General features: G+C 42.5%; 1 protein-coding gene across 7 annotated transcripts in view; it reads left to right on the top strand.

Annotated features, from left to right (window-relative positions):
- Positions 1-17720, top strand: part of PECAM1 (platelet and endothelial cell adhesion molecule 1) — a 56819-nt gene extending 39099 nt beyond the window's left edge. For 2 of the 7 annotated variants that reach the window (XM_032805663.2, XM_032805660.2), the window contains 3 exons: positions 1075-1131; positions 10399-10421; positions 16263-16382. In XM_032805663.2, the coding sequence (XP_032661554.1) occupies positions 1075-1131; positions 10399-10421; positions 16263-16292 (110 nt within the window). In that variant the 3' untranslated portion in view covers positions 16293-16382. Of the gene's footprint in view, positions 1-1074; positions 1132-10398; positions 10422-11063; positions 12802-16262 lie in introns of those variants that run through there. The other 5 variants (XM_032805661.2, XM_032805665.2, XM_032805662.2 and 2 more) reach the window with 5 other exon arrangements.
- Positions 17721-18761: the final 1041 nt, after the last annotated feature.

Here is an 18761-nt window from a genome sequence, read left to right as displayed (position 1 = left end):
GTCACATGGTAGCCACAGCTGTGTTGCTGCAGTAGCTAAAGAAGATGTTGGGAACCTGAGTTGTGCTGGCAGCTGGCTCAGCCCTGCCTCCCATCTGCCAGGAGGAGCACCTGTGTTTATGACCGTGCTCCGTAAAAAGGATTTCAAACTAGCGTTAGACAGGAAAAATCTTTCTTTTCATTTGGTATTTTTGGATGGTCCCTCTCAGAATAAAAGCTCTTTGCAGGATTTACCATAGTAGATAAAAACAGGAACCTCAGAACCAGGAGAAAAACTTTACTGAGGATTCTTCTGCAGCCTCACCTGTATGGAGCTTTTGTGGGTAAGGCCAGCTATAGCATTTTGGAGGAGGAAACCCAGTAACATTAGCTTTTTGAGGCTTCAATCTCTGTCTGTTCTTCCCTCAGTCTCTCCTGCCTATCCATACCCTCTCAGCCTTCCCTTCCACTCTGTCTTCAACTCATGCACTTGCAATGCAGGCTCCACACTCCTGTGGTAAATTTGGAACTGTCTTGCATATTCCCACTCCACCACCATGAACTGGGAGATCTCCCTTTTGTAAAAATCTCATTGATCCTGAACACTGTAGCGCTGAGTGTGAGAAAGTTCCCTTGAGCCTTCCCACAAAACTAAAGCAGCTCCATGAAAGGAAGATTTAACTAGGAGGAGTACAGAGTGTGTGAGCAGTTTTCAGAATGCAGACCTCATTTTGTGAGCCCTTACATCATTTAAAGCAGCTTCTCCAGTTTGAGGAAATGATTGAGGGAAAAGCTTTACCCTAGGGTAAGCTGTTCCTTGTAAAATCTGAGGATCTTGTGTGTGTGTGTGTGCGTGTGTGAGAGAGAGAGAGAATCAAAGCTAATTTCAGCATTAACTGGAGAGGGTCCATCTCTCTATAACATAGGGAGGATAGGGGGCACAGCTGGTTTTTCATCCAGACATGGAATGGCGCATTGCTGTTTATATAACGGTTTCCTCTAAAAGTAAAACAGCGTGTTCTGTTTATGTAAGGAGCTTAACATAAAGCAAACAAAAAAAGGAAATAAATTGATTCTGTGCCAATACATTTTCCAGCTCCTGTAAAGAAGGGGACTGATACAGTATATAGTGAAATCAGAAAAGCTAATAATGGTAAGTAAGCTAGTGAAAAATTAAACACTTGAAGGAGGTTTGGAAGCATTTGTATCTAGATAGGTTAGAAGGTAAAGGGTATAGAAAAGAGACATTGAGGTCCTATGGACACATCCCACATAGCAGCTAAGAAAATTTAAGTGCTGATACATTTTGTAGCATCTTTGTGATTTCCCCAGAGTAATGATCTGCAGTGTGGTGAGGTTAACAACTGGAATGTCTGCTCCATTAATCCATTCATGTTCTATCTGCCATAAAGGGCTGCTTCTGTTCTGGATCTGGATCTGGATCTGGATTTTGAACTTGCCCCAAATGTGTGTGGGTTTGGGGTTTGTGTTCTGAAGCTAGCTCATTTCCAATTGCTAAGATTTACCTTGTTCAGGGTTGTTGGGGTTTTTTTGGAGGGGGGTTGGGTTTTTTTGAAGCCCACTCCTTTCTGTAGGCTTCAGAACCCAAGCCGCAGCTTCAAAGTGCTGCATACGCATGTGTCTTTTTAGAGTGCTAGCACAAGTCCAAATCTGTCCTCCTAGTCTGGAATATATTTGTAGTGGCTCACTATTTCCCATACTGTAGAATATTATGTACTTTGGGGTATTTCTTCTGTTTTCCTATCTTAATAATAGTTATTTAAAAATATACATAACTCCCACACATCTGTATTGCAACCTCCGCCTAATCCTGCCCCTAAACCTAACAACTTTGAAGCAATATTATCACACTTAATTTCTTTTTTAATGTAATCAAATTCCCTCCAAACTGTGGACATTACTCACTTCCTCCTCACAGATTCTGAGGTGAGCAAGGATCCTTCTCTGTACCTGGGTCCCAGCAGCTATCTTACTTCTGGTGACTCTCGATAGTTGCTCTGGCAGCACTGAAATTCCAGAGACACCTAGGTTAAGGGTGCTTCCTGCTAGCTTGTCAAACACTACATCAGAGAGGATTTCCTTCCATCTCCTTTGTATTAGGAAATATCTATTTGTAAATTCAGGCTGTAGTCTAGTCAGTTTCTCTTTTTTTCTCGCATGTGGCTTTTGTGGTGCATGCCATGTTTGTTTTTCTATTTTTCAGTTTTCATCTGGGGTTGTCCATTCCGCATGCACAGTTTGCACTTCTATAGCATCTCCTCTCTGAGAATTTCAAAGTACTTCACAAATCTTACTTAATTCTATCATGTGAGGCACAGTAGGTCAGTTTTATCTCCATTTTTCGCCTGAGTAAACAGAGAGATTGAGTAATTTGTTTAAGGTCACAAAGATGAACAATGGCAAAGCTGGGAATAGAGCCTTGGAGTTCTGATTCCCAGTTCGTTGCTATATCCACTAGCCCACACTCCCTCTTTGCAGTCTTTTCCTTCACCAAAAAGCAAAATAGCCTTTACTCTAAAGAAGAGGTCAGTTATTTGGCAGAGAGCAGCCCTTGTGGCTTTGTAAGACAGCAGGTTTCAGGAGTGTGACTCAAAGCTCATTGAAGTCAGTGAAAAGATTCCCACTGAAGCATAGGCTTTGGATGAGGCCCTTAATGGAATGCAGAAACAGATTGTGTACTTCTTTCTTTGTGCCAGAGTGGTGAATCCAGAAGTATTATGCCTTTCATGATATCATTCCTTTTTCCCAGAGTGGAGAGAGCTGTATGTACTGTACTGCAGAGACCTTTTGCAAGACTTAATTCATCAGATCAAGTGTGTTTGAGAGGATTATTATTTAAGGCACTTACAACAAATACAGTTTTATAAGGCAGGAAGTCTAGCAAAATGAGATTCGATTGAAAGTCTGGGCTGAACTGGACAGATGATATGCAAGCACCCCCTTAATCTTACAATCCACCTGCTCTCTTATATATAACATTCTACAGTTTCAGTTATTTTTGGAAACTTAATAACAGCGTATTGTTCTAATCCCATTTGTTTTTCCCGACTGACACACAGGAAAAGTGTTTCAAATAGATAAGCAGGACATCACACAGGCGTGCAGTAGTTTTGGATGGCTACATTGTATATTTAAAGATAATATTTACTTTGTTTATGGTTAGGCTGCATGATAGCACTGTAGCAAAGCGTACACACAGATGTGGCAGGGTTGAGTCCCTATATAGCAGTGGCATCTTCAGCCATTCAAACTGATGAATGTTTTAGAGCCCGATCATGCAAGATGCTGGGTGCTCCCTATGAGGTGCTGGGGACCCCCAACCTCCATTGACATCAATCAATACCTTACAGGAGCTGACCAGCACTCTGCGGGATCAGACCCTTGACAGGCAAGAACAGATGAGCTCAGGGGGAAGCTGCTTTTAGAGGATGAGCCAGTAATGTCTGGTATGTGGGTGAACCAGCTGTGGTGTCCAGAATCAAATAGGCTGACCTGTCCTCTATAACCCCGTAAAACAGAATTAGGGTGAAAAGAACCCAGAAACTTAATTAGGCTCAGAACCTTGGAGCCTCAAATTCACTGTCAAGTTCTCAAAATAAATTACCCTTATTCCCCTACCTCCACCCCCAACTAAAATCCTCTACTTAAAAAAGTGGCGGGGGAGGGAAGCAGCTGAAATGTTTCCAATGAAAGTTTATATTGGGTCCTCTTCTGCAGGAATCAGTGTTGTCTTGGGGTTAGAGTGAGGGACTAGGAGTCAGAATATCGGAGTTATATTCCTGTCCCTCCCATTGACCCATGTGTGACCTTGGGCGAGTCACTTGACCTGCCTGCTATTTCCCTGCATTACAAAGTGTTGGGACAATACATTCATTGATACGGGCTATGAGAATACTTGGCTTAATTGGTATTCTCTGCATTTTACAAAGGATGTTGGGTGGATGAGCTCTACCGCTACAGCTCTGTAGTGTAGATGCTTCCTACGTCGACACCCGTTGATGGGGTTTTTTGGTTAATGTAGTTAATCCATCTCTCAGAGAAGCAGTAGCTAGGTGGTCAGAAGAATTCCTCCATCCACCTAGCTGTGTCTACACAGAGGGTTAAGTCAACCTAACTACAGTGGTCATGGGTTGATCTAATTTTTAAGTGTAGACCAGGCCAAACTGTGGATCTTGTGGCTGTTGGACTCTTTCCTCATTCATAAATTGGGGATAACACTCGCCTGCCTAATTGCTTTGGGGCATAGTGTGGATTAATGAGCTGATATTGGTCACATTTCTTTGAAGATGTTAAGTGTTATATGTAGGCCCCTACCAAATTCACAGTCCGTTTTGCTCTATTTCATAGTCATAGGGTTTTAAAAATTGTCAGTTGTATGATTTCAGATATTTAAATCTGAAATGTCAGTCTTGTAATTGTAGGGGTTCTGGCTCAAAAAGGAGCTGATGGGGGATTGCAAGGTTATTGTAGCAGGGTTGCAGTACTGCTACCCTTAACTTCTGCGCTGTTGCCGGGAGTCCAGCAGTATGCAGAAGTAAGAGTGTCATGGTATGATATTGCTGTGCTGCTGCTGGCGGGCACCACCTTCAGTGCTAGGTGCCTGGCCAACAGCTGCCATTCTCTGGCCACCCAGCTCTGAAGGCAGCGGTGCACAAGTTAGGGTGGCAATACCACACCCCCCGTACAATAACCTTGCGACCCCCCAATAGCCCCCTTTTGGGTCAGAACCCCCACTTAGAGAAACGCTGCTCTCCCCTGTGAACTCTGTAGGGTAAAAGCACACAAGATCAGATTTCGGGGGGAGACCAGATTTCACGGTCCATGTTACATTTTTCATGGCCACGAGCTTGGTAGAACCCAAGTGATATGGGTGCTAAATATTATATTATTACACAATTCAAGGCCACTTCAGTTTTTTAAATCAGAGACAGCGCCCGTTGCAGGGCTTCATGTATAATTTTGCCTTCCCAGGGAATTTATTATGGCCAATGAGAATTTTGTCGTGTGAATCCCCTGTGGAGGAAGAAGTTGCATAGGGTGTCAGAGGTCACTAACTGTTCCTTTGTTGATACCATTTGTTGTGACAACTGAGCCAGAATCTGTTTTGGCTTTCACTTCTGACTGTGCTGGCACTACTGTGAGCTGCAAGGCCCTCTCAGTGACTAGCACATCTTCACCTTCCACCTCAGTGAACGTAGGGAACCAGAGATCCTGCCTGTCCTGAGCTGTAAAGTGGCTGGGGTTCTGAACAGGGTTGCCAACCCTCCAGGATTGTCTTGGAGTCTCCAGGAATGAAAGATCGTCGTGTGATAAATACATCCAACCAAAATTGGCAACCCTACTTCTGAACTTCACTGCCTCTTTTTCTAATTGCCAGTCAGTCCTCTGAGTATCTGAGCCTCCTCCTTTCCTTCTTGGTTGTCAGGGTTCTAGTCTTGTATTGCCTGCTCTTACTCCATTCCCATTCCCTCTTGTAAACACCATTATGAGGCCCTGATTTCATCTCCTCCAGTTTCTGTGCCCCAGCCTTGTTACTGTGCATTGACCAATATGCAATGTAAATGGCTACCTAGAGGGCTGGGTGTAGAGATGGGCCTGCGATGTACAAAGTCAGTTCTGCATTTCAAACCCCCAAATGTTTTTTTTCTGGTTCACATCTGGGGTTTTGTAGAGGAAAGAGGCAGAGTGTGAAATTCAAATCTGTTCAGGCCTATCTTGGTTTAAAATCAAATAGCAGGAGACCTCAGTCTACTCAGCTGCACTCCGGATACAATCACCTGTATGGTACGGGAGCAATTTCAGTACATGGATTTCTTTACTGAGGATTCTGCATTATCACATCGATGTCAAGCCCTGAAGCAATGAATGGAAGCTGCTCTGCTCAACAAAAGGTCCATCTGATTCCAAGCCACATGCTTGTAAAGATATGGCAAGAAGGCATCAGAGCTTAGTTTAAAACTTTTGTTTTTTTAATGCATCACATTTTTTTCTCAAGCACGTAGGTGTCTGCTTTAAGGCTTTATGGAAAACATGGAAGCTTTAAGTCTCAAACAACCGAACCCTAAATAAATTGCTTTTCTGAGAATGACCTCTCAGAATGCCACCCATATTAATGCGTCTGATAATGCAACTTCACTCTGACAAGGAGCTTCTGTCAGGACAGCTCTTGATGAAGGTCATCAAAATATTCCTTGCTCCAAATGCACTTTGGAAAGGGATTATTTTTTAGGGGTGGAGTTTTGTATCCATCTCAGTCCCACAGCAACCACTCTGTGTTCAGAGACCTTCCTAAGCTTTTAAGGACATACTATTTCCCACCAAGTGTACTAGTGAATTCCTGGTTGTTCAGTGTATTTGCTCTAAGGGTTTGGTCCAACATCCATTTATGTCTATGGGGAGGTTTTCAATGACTTTGGGTGGGCATTGGATGGACCCACCCATCCATCCATCCTCTGTGGCATCACAGAGCTGATTGTGATTCATTACCATGGGGTTCCTGGACTGCTCTCTATTTTTAATCCCTCTTTGGGAAAAGGGAAATCTAGCAAACAAAATACATAGCTAAACCCAGATCTGCTTATACTGGGAAAACGAATCAGTAACTAAGAGGCAGTTGCAGCGGCGAGACAGGAAGTTTTTAAGAATCCTATTGCAGCCAACAATACACTGTGGAAAAACAAATATTCCCCAGCGGAAAGAGGCATGAGAAATCCCTACTGCATTGAGCGGTTTGAAACAACCTATTAGAATTTGGCCCCAGTAATCAGGAAATCTGCTCTACCATTTTCCTGCTGCCAGGCTCCAGATTTCATACCTCTGTGTTGAGTTGGGAGAATATTCACTAGAGTGGTGAAAAATCTTCATCAGCAAAACAAGACACCAAAGGAAACTCACCTGGTTTGGGGCTTCATTGCAAATTGCAAAGCTTGGCCCCACTGGCCAAATTTTCAGCCAATCTGGAAGAGGTGGAAACCATAAGCCTTGTGGTGACTTTTTTCTTTTTTTAATTAAATCTGAGCCCATAACAATACCCCCCAGAGCCAACAGCTTTTACCTACTCTGGGGTATTCAAGATCCAGCTTTGGATCAAATCTTCTGTCTAGCCTCTCTTCCCCAGTAACGTGCAAATGGAAACCTGGATCTGAACAGTTCTCAATTGTGGGGCATGCAAAGTTAAAAGCTGGACCCAAATTTTGTAGTGTGGGCATGCTTCTAGTTTTTAGCTGAAAAGCAGGCAAAGTGTAGTGGTTTCAGCCCCATCTGCATTTGCATGGAGTTTCTGGGTTCAGCTGAACCCCAAATCTAAGGCAAAATATGTGTGTACCCGGGTGTAATGGCATCCTTGGGCTATGAAATCTGTGCTATGGAGCTACTGCAGACTTCTCTTGCCTCTTTAGCCCCCCTCTTCTCTATACTGTCAATCAGTACATCATGGACACATGACTGAGGCTAAACACAGCCTCTGACTGGTTGATATATATTTGAGACTTGCAAATCTCTCTCTACGTGTGAATGGGCCTCTATGCTCTCAAATACCCATCAACTATATTGGAAATATATGGCAAAGCCTAACAGGGCTGGCATTCATGCTATGTGGCAAATACAGTATTTGTTTCCATCATGCAAATGTATTATCTGAGCCTAATACACCACTGAGAAAAAAACAAGAACTTTGAGTCCCTCAGTAACTCATACACGTATGCTACCTCTTAAAATATCTCAGCAGTCACAGGAATTGTAACTTCAGGTCACTTATTCCCTGGTGCCCATAACAGAACCCATTGCTGCTGCTCTGGAAGAAAACGGGCAACTCCACCCATACGTGATCAGAACCCAGAATGTCTCTGCACCTTTTCCTGCCTCCTTTAATAGGAGTAAGCTCTGTTTCCTTCAAAAACGTCAGCAGTTCCCAACGTAACAATAAAAACCAGTTTGGTTTATATAAAAAATCACTGTAAATGTATTTAAAGGTTACAATAAGGAAAAAAAGTTTTGTAAAATATTAATGACCTGATGGCTTCAGCAAAAAGCACCACCTAGGCAGCCCCATACTTTTAAGTACAGAATATTTACCTGCTTCACAACTTTGCAGAAATCACTTAAACTTCTAACAGCTAAAGTGGTGTCCCTCAGACCACAACTGCAGTGTGTGACATTCCCCTGGCAGGAGCAATGGTGTTTACCTAGAAACCCAACTAGTGATTGGCCACATGCCTTTTGATCTTGGGTGACACAGTTACAAGGCGGTGGGTGATCTGTTGTTGTCACATAGGACAAAGTAGCTTTGGATTAGCAAACATCCGTCCATTTGAATTTTGGGAAATATGTAAAATTTATAATTTCCTCCTTTGTGATTGCACAATACACAGTGACTGAGGCTTTGCATGCATTCTCCTTAATAAGCTGTTTCATAAATAATATAGTTAGTTTTTGTCCACTTCAAGTTCAACTTTGATCTAGCAGTGGCTAAATGGCATTATTGTTTTGAGCTGTATCTACTTCCAGGAATCAAAAAGCTTTTGCATATTTTCCAAAAATCGTTTCTTTTGCTCCTCTCAGACAGGATAAGATTATTAGGTCCAATTTTATATTGAAGTCAATTGAGTTGTACTGGCATGAAAACAATGTGACTAAGTGTAGACTCAGATTCCTAAGCTCCATGGGTAGGATTAAAGATACCAAGCAACACTTTCTTTAGGCAGAACTTCTGGAATATAAATGAACAGTTTAATAAGACAGTCATCACTCTAATGTAATAAAAATGCTGATAATAGAAATCTGATGTACCTCTACTTAGCTACAAAGGGACTTAACTGGTCGCAAAAATGTGACTGGCATAGCCATGAAGCTGTGAGGGGAATTATTTCTCATGGTACAAGAACATACATGGTACAAGAACTTTGAGTAACAGGATGAACTGAACAAAAGTGAATTTATATTGGATGTCAAGGAAAACATCTTCGAAGTGAGATCTACTAAACTGTTCACTAGTCATAGCCACCATATTTTTGTATTTGCATGGTGTCTTTCATTCAAGGATCTCCATGGGCTTTTTGAACTTCAACTAATTAATCATCACACCCTGTGGAGTAGGTTAAGGTTATTATATGCAGTTTTAAAAATGGGTAAACTGAGCTAAAGGGAGGTTGCGTGGCTTGTCCAAATTCACACAGCAAATTTGTGCCAGAGACAGGATTAATGTGAAGTCTTGACCCCAATCCCTTGCTCTATGTACTAGTCCACTTCGCTTGCCATGGTCATTCCTCACTGAACCTCATTGGGCCAAAAAGCATTCACTGGAATTGAACACTAGTGTGTATCTCCTGTGCAAAAGGATCAGAAGATCACACAAACATAGTACTTTAACCAAGTCTGATAACCCTATCTAAAAGAAAGACCAGAGTCACTCTCCTAACCTCGCTACCTACCCACTTTTTAGAACATTTCCTTACCAACACAAAAGTGTTGTGTGTTTTTTTTTTCAGATGGCAATCGTTAAATCCACACTAAACATAAATACAAAGGCCTGATCCAAAGCCCCCTGAAGTTGAGTGGAAAGACGCCCATTGCCTTTGGGGGGCTTTGGACCAGGCTAAATAATCTTTTTATTAATTAAATTTTGGGTACCTTTGGGGGATCTCCTTTTTCTTTGGCATTTGTACCCTTCTCAGGATTCTCTGACCACTTCCCTCCCTGACACTAGGGTCACAGCATCTTGAATGGTCCTTTGGAATATGTCTTAACTACTTATGCTAAACAATCTGTTTCGTCTTGTATTTAGTTGTGACACTCTGAGTAAGTTTCCCAGGTCTGAAGAAGAGCTCTGTGTAAACTCAAAAGCTTCTCTCTCTCTCTCTCTCTCTCTCACCAACAGAAGTTGGTCCCATAAAAGATATTACCTCACCCAGCCTGTATCAGAAAAACCATCTAGGAGTGGGAAATAGAGCATATCACCCATGATAACTCGCCTCTAAAAGGAAGTTTCTGTCATGTGCAACAACTGCTTGTGTTCTCAGGAGGGAATGTTTTGTCACTCAGACAGACTTCTGCCTTTTTGAGCCCCCACATGGAGTAGGTGTGGAGGAGTAACTTCTCCCAAACCAGTCACAACTTGCTGCTCAGCCAAGCAGTTCAACAGGAGCTACAGGTCTATTGAAGTCAATCTTTGAAATCATTGAGACTTCTCTTGTACTTAAATTAAACATATACTTAGGTGCTTTGCTGGACCGGGGATCTGAAACTTCACTTTCTAACTTCCCAGTTAGCTGGTTTATGTCACAGCAAAATTACCATGTGCAATGCAAGAACATTTAACCCTGAGTTCTCATTTATTTGTATGTAAAACTGATTCCTTTGAAATGTGCCATTCAATTTTCTAAACTATATTTTTATTTTGCAGATTCTGGGGAAAACAGACACTCTGTAAGTATACATTTTATTTGAGAAATAAGACACTGGGAAATTAGATTAGGATAACTGTTAGATCAGTGAAATAATATTGAAGAGTATTATATTTTTGTATTGTTCACAATACGTTGGAAATGTACTGCTTGGCACTTACATTTATATCCTTATTGGCCAGGTTTTCTCTGATATATTTATATAGCAGTGAGCACTAAAAGTCATATGAAATAACTAGTATTTGAGAAAGCCACTATAAAGCACAGTTGGTCCATGATGACTCTTCGAAAGGGGAGTTTACACATTAAAAAACACAACTGTGCAGATTTGGCTTGATTGCAGGGGTGTGCGCTCTGACATAGCAGAGCCAAGCTTGGGAATGTCCTCAGACTTCCACTGGGCTGATGTATTCAAGAGTATGTTGGGTGCTGAACCACTTGAGGATGGATATGAGGGCTTGCTGGGCTGGCCAGTCTATGGAGTAATTGCGTCAGTGTCAAGTGGGAAAAGAGGCGAATGAAGAAAGGGTGTTTAGAACCTTAGCTGAAAAAACTACAGTGGGGCTAATACCGACCGAGCCTCCTTCCCAAGGAGCGCGCAAGTACGTGCACACACATACATGGGGAGATTTTTACCATTTGCAGATGTGATTTCCTCCTTAAGGTGTAGAGCAAGGTGATTTCCTGACTGTGACTATTGGCTTGAGCAGAAGCTTGCATTCAACTCTGTGCTCCTGACCTGTGCTATGTAGCACCTTCATCCAGGATATTAGAAGACGGGCTGACTGGCAGGATTGTTGGTGGAGACTGTGACATTCTAAACAAATATTAATGGAAAGCAAATGCTGACGTTATTACCATCATCCAATCAAGGAACTGGAGCAACGCCATGTGATGTAAGAGCCCAGCCAAACTAAACATCACAGCTCAAATTCCATGGACAATCTACCAGTCAAGAAATGATACAGTGAATAGCTTTGAACACCAAACTAATCACAGGAAAAGTCAATTTGTGGAGAGAACGAGTGGCTAAATGCCTCAAATGAACAATCACTTGGTTCTGCTGAAATGCCAAAGACAAAGAACAAGCACTCCAGAAATAACTATATTAACATTATTTATCAAATACTTTCCGTCTATGCCCCCGGAGTGCTGTTCAGTAATATCATGGTTATTAATTATTAATATTAGTGCTGTTGTGTTAGCACTCAAAATGGGCTGGGCACTGGGTAAACACACAGGAAGAGACGGTCCCTGCCCTGATATATTTATAATCTTATTTTTAAAAAATAATTGAGAAGTGCACAATGGAAACCATACCATGATAAGACTATAGTCATAAGAGAAAGAGAGAAGGGTCCTATCCAGAGGCTAAACTCTGAGGTCTTTTGTTCAGTCCTTACTCCAGCAAAAATCCCATTATAGTCCTCTAGGATTTGAGTTTTCAAAGGTAACTCTTGAAAAAGAAAAGGCGGGAGGAAGTGGCACATGTTGAGGGAGACTGCAGAGGCCCAGCTGCCTCCTGGTCTTAGACAAGATGGTTGGATCCCTAAAAGGCAGCTGGTAGAGCACAGATACCTGTTGGATGGAGGTGGTCTCAGTGGTAGGCAGGGCCAGCCCCAGGCTCAGAGTTCCTTGGTTCCCTGAGCAGAAGCCTGCAGAAGAGGAATGTGCATGTATGTATAAGATCCCTCCCACAAACCAGGGTGGGACGTGGGAGTGTATTTTTCCTGCCACTTATTTTATGACTCTGGAGCATTTGCTTAAAAAAAATACCTGTAGCAAATAAGAGATTTGTAAATAACAATCACAGTAGCACTCTCTACAACAGCTAACAATACACATTCAGGCCTGGTCTACACTACAGAGTTAGGTCATCATAAGCTGCCTTACATCAACCTAACTCTGTAAGCGTCTACACTGAAATGTAGCTCCCACTGATGTAACTTACCTGCTACATCGACTTAATAGCGCCACCTCCGGGAGAGGCATAGCTCTTAAGTCAATATAGTTAGGTTGATGCAGTATTAGTGCAGACACTGCATTGCTTACATTGACTGTTTGTTGCCTTTCAGAAGCTGTTCCACCATGCCCCACACTGACAGTTAACTCTGTGCAAGTGCTTCTGGTGAGGATATGCACTGCTGACATAAGGAGTGTAGGCCAGACATGGAAAAGCGATTTAATTACTGCGGTGGCTGTATGTCACTATAACTTAAATTGACTTAATTTTGTAGTATAGTCTTGCTCTCAGGCTCTGAAGGCACGGCCTTCCACCCTCCATCAGCATTCAAGTCCACATGGGCTACAAAAGAAAATTTCTGTATTGTTTACAGTCCATTGGCAGAGCATTGAAGGTCACAGAGTGTGTTGCAATAAACAGGCAGATTTTAATAGGCAAATGGGGTTTATTTTTCATTGTCATTTAAAGGTTTGGGGTTTTACTTTGCTCTCTGTCTTCTAAAAATAAATCAAGCCTAGTTCTCCCAGTTGCAAAGATGCAACCTCATGGCATCACAGAGGAGAATATTTTTTTCTTTAAATCTGTGCCTGGGATAAGGGCTTAGTATACATAGGAGAAGGTGGAGAGAAGCGACTGCAGCAAACAGCTGGTGTGAACCTGAATGGGAGGCATTGTCCTTTCTCAGTGCTCTGGATTGCCTGTTGGAGCCAAGCCTACATATCTTCTGCACCCATTGACTTCAGTGAGAGGTTCTGGGCATGCAGCGTTGGGGCCTTGGTTTGCACCCTTATCCATAACTGCTACATAAAGCAGAGTTCCACATACACTCTAGCTGCTAACGTGAATTGAGCCCTTGCTGTATAGAACTTACACAGGTATTTCCCAATGCTTGTAAGGTATAGAGTAAGTGTGAGCCCGGGGACAATCAGTCCTCCTGGGTTCTGTGGCCAGCTCTGTCATTGACTTGTCTGGCCTTGACCCAATCACTCATCACTATTTGACAGTTGGGCAAAAGGAATTTAGTATCTCCCTCAGGAGAGTGCTGAGTGGCTTCATTAATTCATGTTTGCAAAGCACTCTGAGATCGTGGATGAAATGTGCCATTATTATGGTAATTGATAATTTTGATAATTTTTTCTATTACCAAAATTGAGTCTAGAAGCCATTACCTGGAGCCATATTGAGGCTGCTTGGTTCTTGAATGGGATGCAATGAAAATACGTCAGCACGCTATGTAAATAATTTTGGCTTTATTAATTGGGCCCTGACATTTTACCATCTCCTGGCAAGCTGTAGGAGAGGAGTTGGATTTAGGGCTGCATTTTCCTTGCTTGCACAAATTCCTGTTCGCAGCTGGAAAGGAGTAATAAGATTCCCTGTAAAATTCAACAGACTGCCACAAACATTTTTAGTTTCTCATCAATATACAAAAGAAAACCCTGCTTTGGAACAAGCTGTGCATGTTACCTGAGTTTTCACATTGACAGCACACAGATGTGTAGGATCAGGATGTGCATGTGCCACTAAACTTAACCCCGGAGGGTGAGCACGATACTTCCCAGGAAATGGCACTTGCGTAATACACAGGCATCCCCTAGAAACTCTGACATAACGTTATCGGACAGAAAACACCCTGCTAGGCATCCCTATTGCAGTTAAATACTGTAACTTCTCCTGATTAAATAGCTATTTGAATCACCAAGGCTTGTGCCGACAGGGCCCAGTTCTGCTTGCAGGGCCATCTCTGAATAAAAAGCAGCATCAGGCCTTAGTTCTCTTGCCTGCTGAGCAGGAGCAATCCAAAGTGTTTCTTTCTCTTCTCCACATAAATGAGCCACAGTGGGGATCAGAAAGTGAATTTCCTCGTGGTTTTTTTTTCTTCTTCTTCTCAACATTGCTCAGGCAACGTAAAAGTGCAGAGAGAAAAGAGACAGAGAGACTCTGACCGTGCCTTCTCTCCTCATTTTGTTGAAGCACTTTACTTTTGTAGCTTATTTTCCTGCAGCACTATGCTCTGCAATGCCTCACAAGTACAGTTCGACTGAGGGGAGTTGCTGACGCTGCCTATCAAAGCGAAAAGAGTCCTAATAACCTGATCAAGTGGCTTAACCTTCCTCTACAGGCAGTTTTCTACTTTAGAGGTCTGGAGAAGAGCTTGGGGGAGGTGGAAGACATCTCTGCAGGGGAGACTGGCCCTGCTGCTGCTCTTGCTGCCCCTGATCTGCGGGTTGAGGCCTTTGGTCTCCAGGCCTGACACTGTGGCATCCTAATCAAGGGGAACATGTTCAGGAAAGAAAGTAATGCCCAGGTAGCAGGTTTCCTGGCTATCGCTACATGACAGAGTCTCGGTCTTGAAGACTCATGATTTGACATTGTCATGGGAGATAACATGACACAGTGGGGATTTTTGTGACAATACGCCATACAAGTGTACTGGGGGGACAGAAGGGAGTAAGGACTGTGGGACTGAACCCCTATTTGGAGCCTGGGTTTCAGAGGTGGGAGCATATGCCTTCCTTTTGACTTCAGCGACAGTTGTGGGTGCTTGAAATCTGATCCTTAGTGTCTGCTTCTTACTTCAAATTCAAGTAACGCTGTCCCACTCACTTCTAATAAACCTATTAAATGATGATGTTCTGAGTTAATGGTGAGGAAGTCATAAGGCAAAGCCAAGAATTGCTGCATTGAAGAAAACAATGAAGAAAACACCTTATAATGAGCTCTCCCACCTCCATTACTCCAACCCCAGCCCATAAGAAGCTGTGTCACTCTCAGACTAAGTGTAATCCAGCTGAAAACAATGAAGAACTTTGCTCCCTCCGTGCCGTGTGAGGCCATGATAAAAGCAAGCCCAGTGCTTTAATAAATGCCACACATTGACGACAAAGAGTTACATTACACAGATTCACAGTAAGGGTTTGATCCCATTTAAGTCAATGTGGGTGATATGTTAGACAAATCCAGTCAAAGTCTGAATTATGTAAATGGGTTAAAATCAAATTGCAGTCCAAGTTCTGATTAGAGAGGGGCAGAGACCAAAGTAACCTGGGCCTGAACACGTTGGACTTGAAGGATATTCAGAACTAGATCCAAACTTTGGGCTTGTGGCCTCTTCTCTTTTTCTTGTCTGCTGCAGGATTCTAGATCTTAAGTTCCATCCATAGGAAGTGTTTGCAGAAGAAACGGGTGTCTCTGAATTATTTTTTACCTAACATCAGCTTGGAAGTGTCTGAAGTAAATTAATTGAATTACTCAGAGGGGAACTGGGAGGAGGTTTCCTTCCTGGAATCAGAGCTGGCAATCTTTCTAAGTTATTTAATGGTCTTAGTTTCTGAAAACATATTGAAGGAAATATCTTAACAATGAGATAGCCACTTCGCCAAATACTAATTTGGTATTGTGTTGGATTTGCTGCAGCCATACATTCTGACTTCATATTCTCCCCTGTCATTTTCACTTGTTTGTTTGTTTTATTTTGTCCTGGTGGTGAACGTGGACAGATTAGCGTCACTTAGGACACATTGTACTTTCAGGTGTACATTTATATTAATACAAAATGTACCATCCTGGAGACAAAAGTCGCCAATTCTCCACCCACTTGCAGAACTGAAAATCTAGCCGCTTATTCATTAGTCAGTGCCCAAATATAGATTTAGGTGTTTAACTGTAGGCAAGCAGTTTGAAAACGTTAGCCTAAATATCACTGTGTCTTAGTTTCCAGTCCGTACCATGGAGATGTTGAATGACTTTAGAGAGGAGACACGATGATTGTTTAGCTGATTGTGCAGCTCTTGGAAGAGTAGTTGTTATATTTCATCTCTTTATGCAATTTCATTGATCCAAGAGTTTTTTTTTAAATTTATGCTTATTAGCTTTTTTTCCCCTCCTCATTGCCAATAGAGAATAGAAGGTTCTCCTGATGCCACTTAAAAGATTCATCGGGAACATCAACTGCTGGGAGACAAAAACAAGATGCGAGATGATGTGCCTGTTTCAAAAGCTCTATGGCACTTATTTATGAACCTGACAGCCTCCTCTCTTCAGTGTTCATTTCCTCAGGGTGAACAACAGGGACATTCCTAAAGCATGTAATTTAAAAAAATTATGAATAAAGTTTCGACTGGGAAAGTGCCTGTGGAACCCAATGACATGTCCCCCACAAGATTCATTTCTCTCACTAAACGAGTTTTGTTTCTCTATCCTCCATTTCATCCTGCTCTGGGGAGGTGGGAGTATAGAGTAAGAGTACATTCTGGGCTTTTTTAAAACTTAATAACTGTACAGCGATTCAGAACTTTACCACATTAAATAATGCCTACATTATCAAAGACACTCATATTCCTTGTTATTTGTTAAATCACTTCTTGTATCTAAAAGTTTCACTGCTCATTGAGCTGGTTGGCATATTGGTTCTCTCTTGAAAGAATGAGTGCACAGCACAGTCCAGATTAGACAAAATATAGGTCACAGATGTTGGGTCCCATGTCATCAGATTTGGACCTGACGCTAAACCCTTATCCAAATCCCATCCCCAAATTTTAATGAAGTTCAGAAGCTTATTTGAGTCCAGGTTGTAACCTCATACCTGTCCCTACCTTATCTCTACAATATGCCAAGCCAACACCTTGATTCCATGCTTTTGAAGATGGGCACACATCCAGATCCCACCGAAGTGGCTGTTCCCTGTTTCAATAATGGGCTCAAACAAAGCTCTGGACCTAAATACTCCATAACTTTGGAGAAGTTTGGATCCAGATCAGAACTTTGCAGTTCATGCTAATCTCAGGTTTATTGATGAAAAAAAATACAAACAAACAAAAATCCCAAACAGAGATTTTCTTTTTCAGATTGTAAAGTGGGTCCCAATCCTGCAATCTGTTCCCATGTATCACTGCAGATTCAATTGAAGGATCAGGGACATAGAGAAGAAGGCTCCTGTATTAAATGACAAATAGCATTTAAAATAATTAAATCAACAAGGATCTAAGTCATTCTTACAGAGAGATGACATATGGATTCATATATATATATATATTTACTGCTTTAAACTCTTTATCAAAGGCTCTGGAACAGAAAAGATCTATATCTTCTTTGAAAGCAAAAGATTTCTCTCCCCCCCAGCTTAAACTGTTGCATTTCTTACTAATATCTTTTTAATTTATTTTTCCCTAGAAAAAGGTTGCTTGTGTCATAAAACATTTAAACCTTTCACAAACAACAGCGGGCTTTGTAGCACATCTCTGTTGGCAAATAAACATTCAAGCATCCCACAAACCCTCCCACCCTCCAAAAAACTCCTCAAATGTTATTACAGTCAATTTGGAAAAGATATTTTAATAAAGAAATCTTTGAATGTAACTTTGCGTCCTTGGATGTTTTTCTTATCAGCAAATCACAAGTGGCTGTGTGGACAGGTTATTATTAATGGTAAACTGTGGGGATATCAATGAACAGAGCATGTCACAGAACGTCGGGGAAAGCATGGACTCTGCCCGAACTCTGTCAACTTGAAATAGCTGAACTTGTTGTAATGAACCAGATTAATCTCAAACGAGTGTGTCCAACCAGCCATGCTGAATCACTTTAAGAACCATTGCAGGATTGCCCCACATTCACATTAATGCCGCTCAAAACCACTTCAATTAAAAGGTCCTCCAGAAATCTGTCCTACAGTCCCAGGCATGGCTCCCAGAACCAGTGGACTCTTGGAGGTTTCAGAAGGCTCCCAGTGCACCATGTACCAGCAATGAGCCTGTGGGGCTGTTTCATCTTGTCTATGCCCACACTGGTGCAGAGTATTTCAGCCTAAAACAGTTTAGGCTGAACCAATTCTTTATCCCATTGAAAGATTAATCTACTTCATCTGGTTCTTGGAATGTGTCACAGGATAGCTGGGCCCTTTAATAAAACAGGTCCAGCCCTTCCCCCTCCCTCCATTCCAGTACAGGTGCTCCCAGTTTGTCCAGTTAAGAGGGCAAGGCAGAACCTGGGGCTATAAAGGATCAGGGAGAATTAGAGTAGGGGGAAGTTCTTGAAGAAGGCAGCAGTAGTGGGAGAAGGAGGTGGCGGGGCGGGGCGGGGCGGATATTGAAGACTCGTTAGTGCGCGCAAGCAGAACCTGGGCGTATATCACAAGTGATCAGGAGAATCGATAGAAGTTAGGGGAATCTTGGAAGATAGCACGCGACCAGTAGTGGGCGATGAAGGAGGTGGCGCGGCGGGGGCGGGGCGGGGGGGGCAGGGCGACAGGACAGGAATTTGCTGGCCGGGGCAGGGCAGGACAGGACAGGGCATTTGCTGGCTGACCTTCTTGAGCTGGAGCTAAGTGCTAAAGAGAGCTGAAGGCAAGGACAGTGGGAGCCCTTACCTGCTGACATCTCCATGCTGGTCTACCTGTGG

Source organism: Chelonoidis abingdonii, chromosome 13 (assembly GCF_003597395.2).
Source record: "Chelonoidis abingdonii isolate Lonesome George chromosome 13, CheloAbing_2.0, whole genome shotgun sequence".
In the NCBI taxonomy this organism is placed as follows: Eukaryota; Metazoa; Chordata; order Testudines; family Testudinidae; genus Chelonoidis; species Chelonoidis abingdonii.
This window is presented reverse-complemented; position numbering and strand designations above follow the sequence as displayed.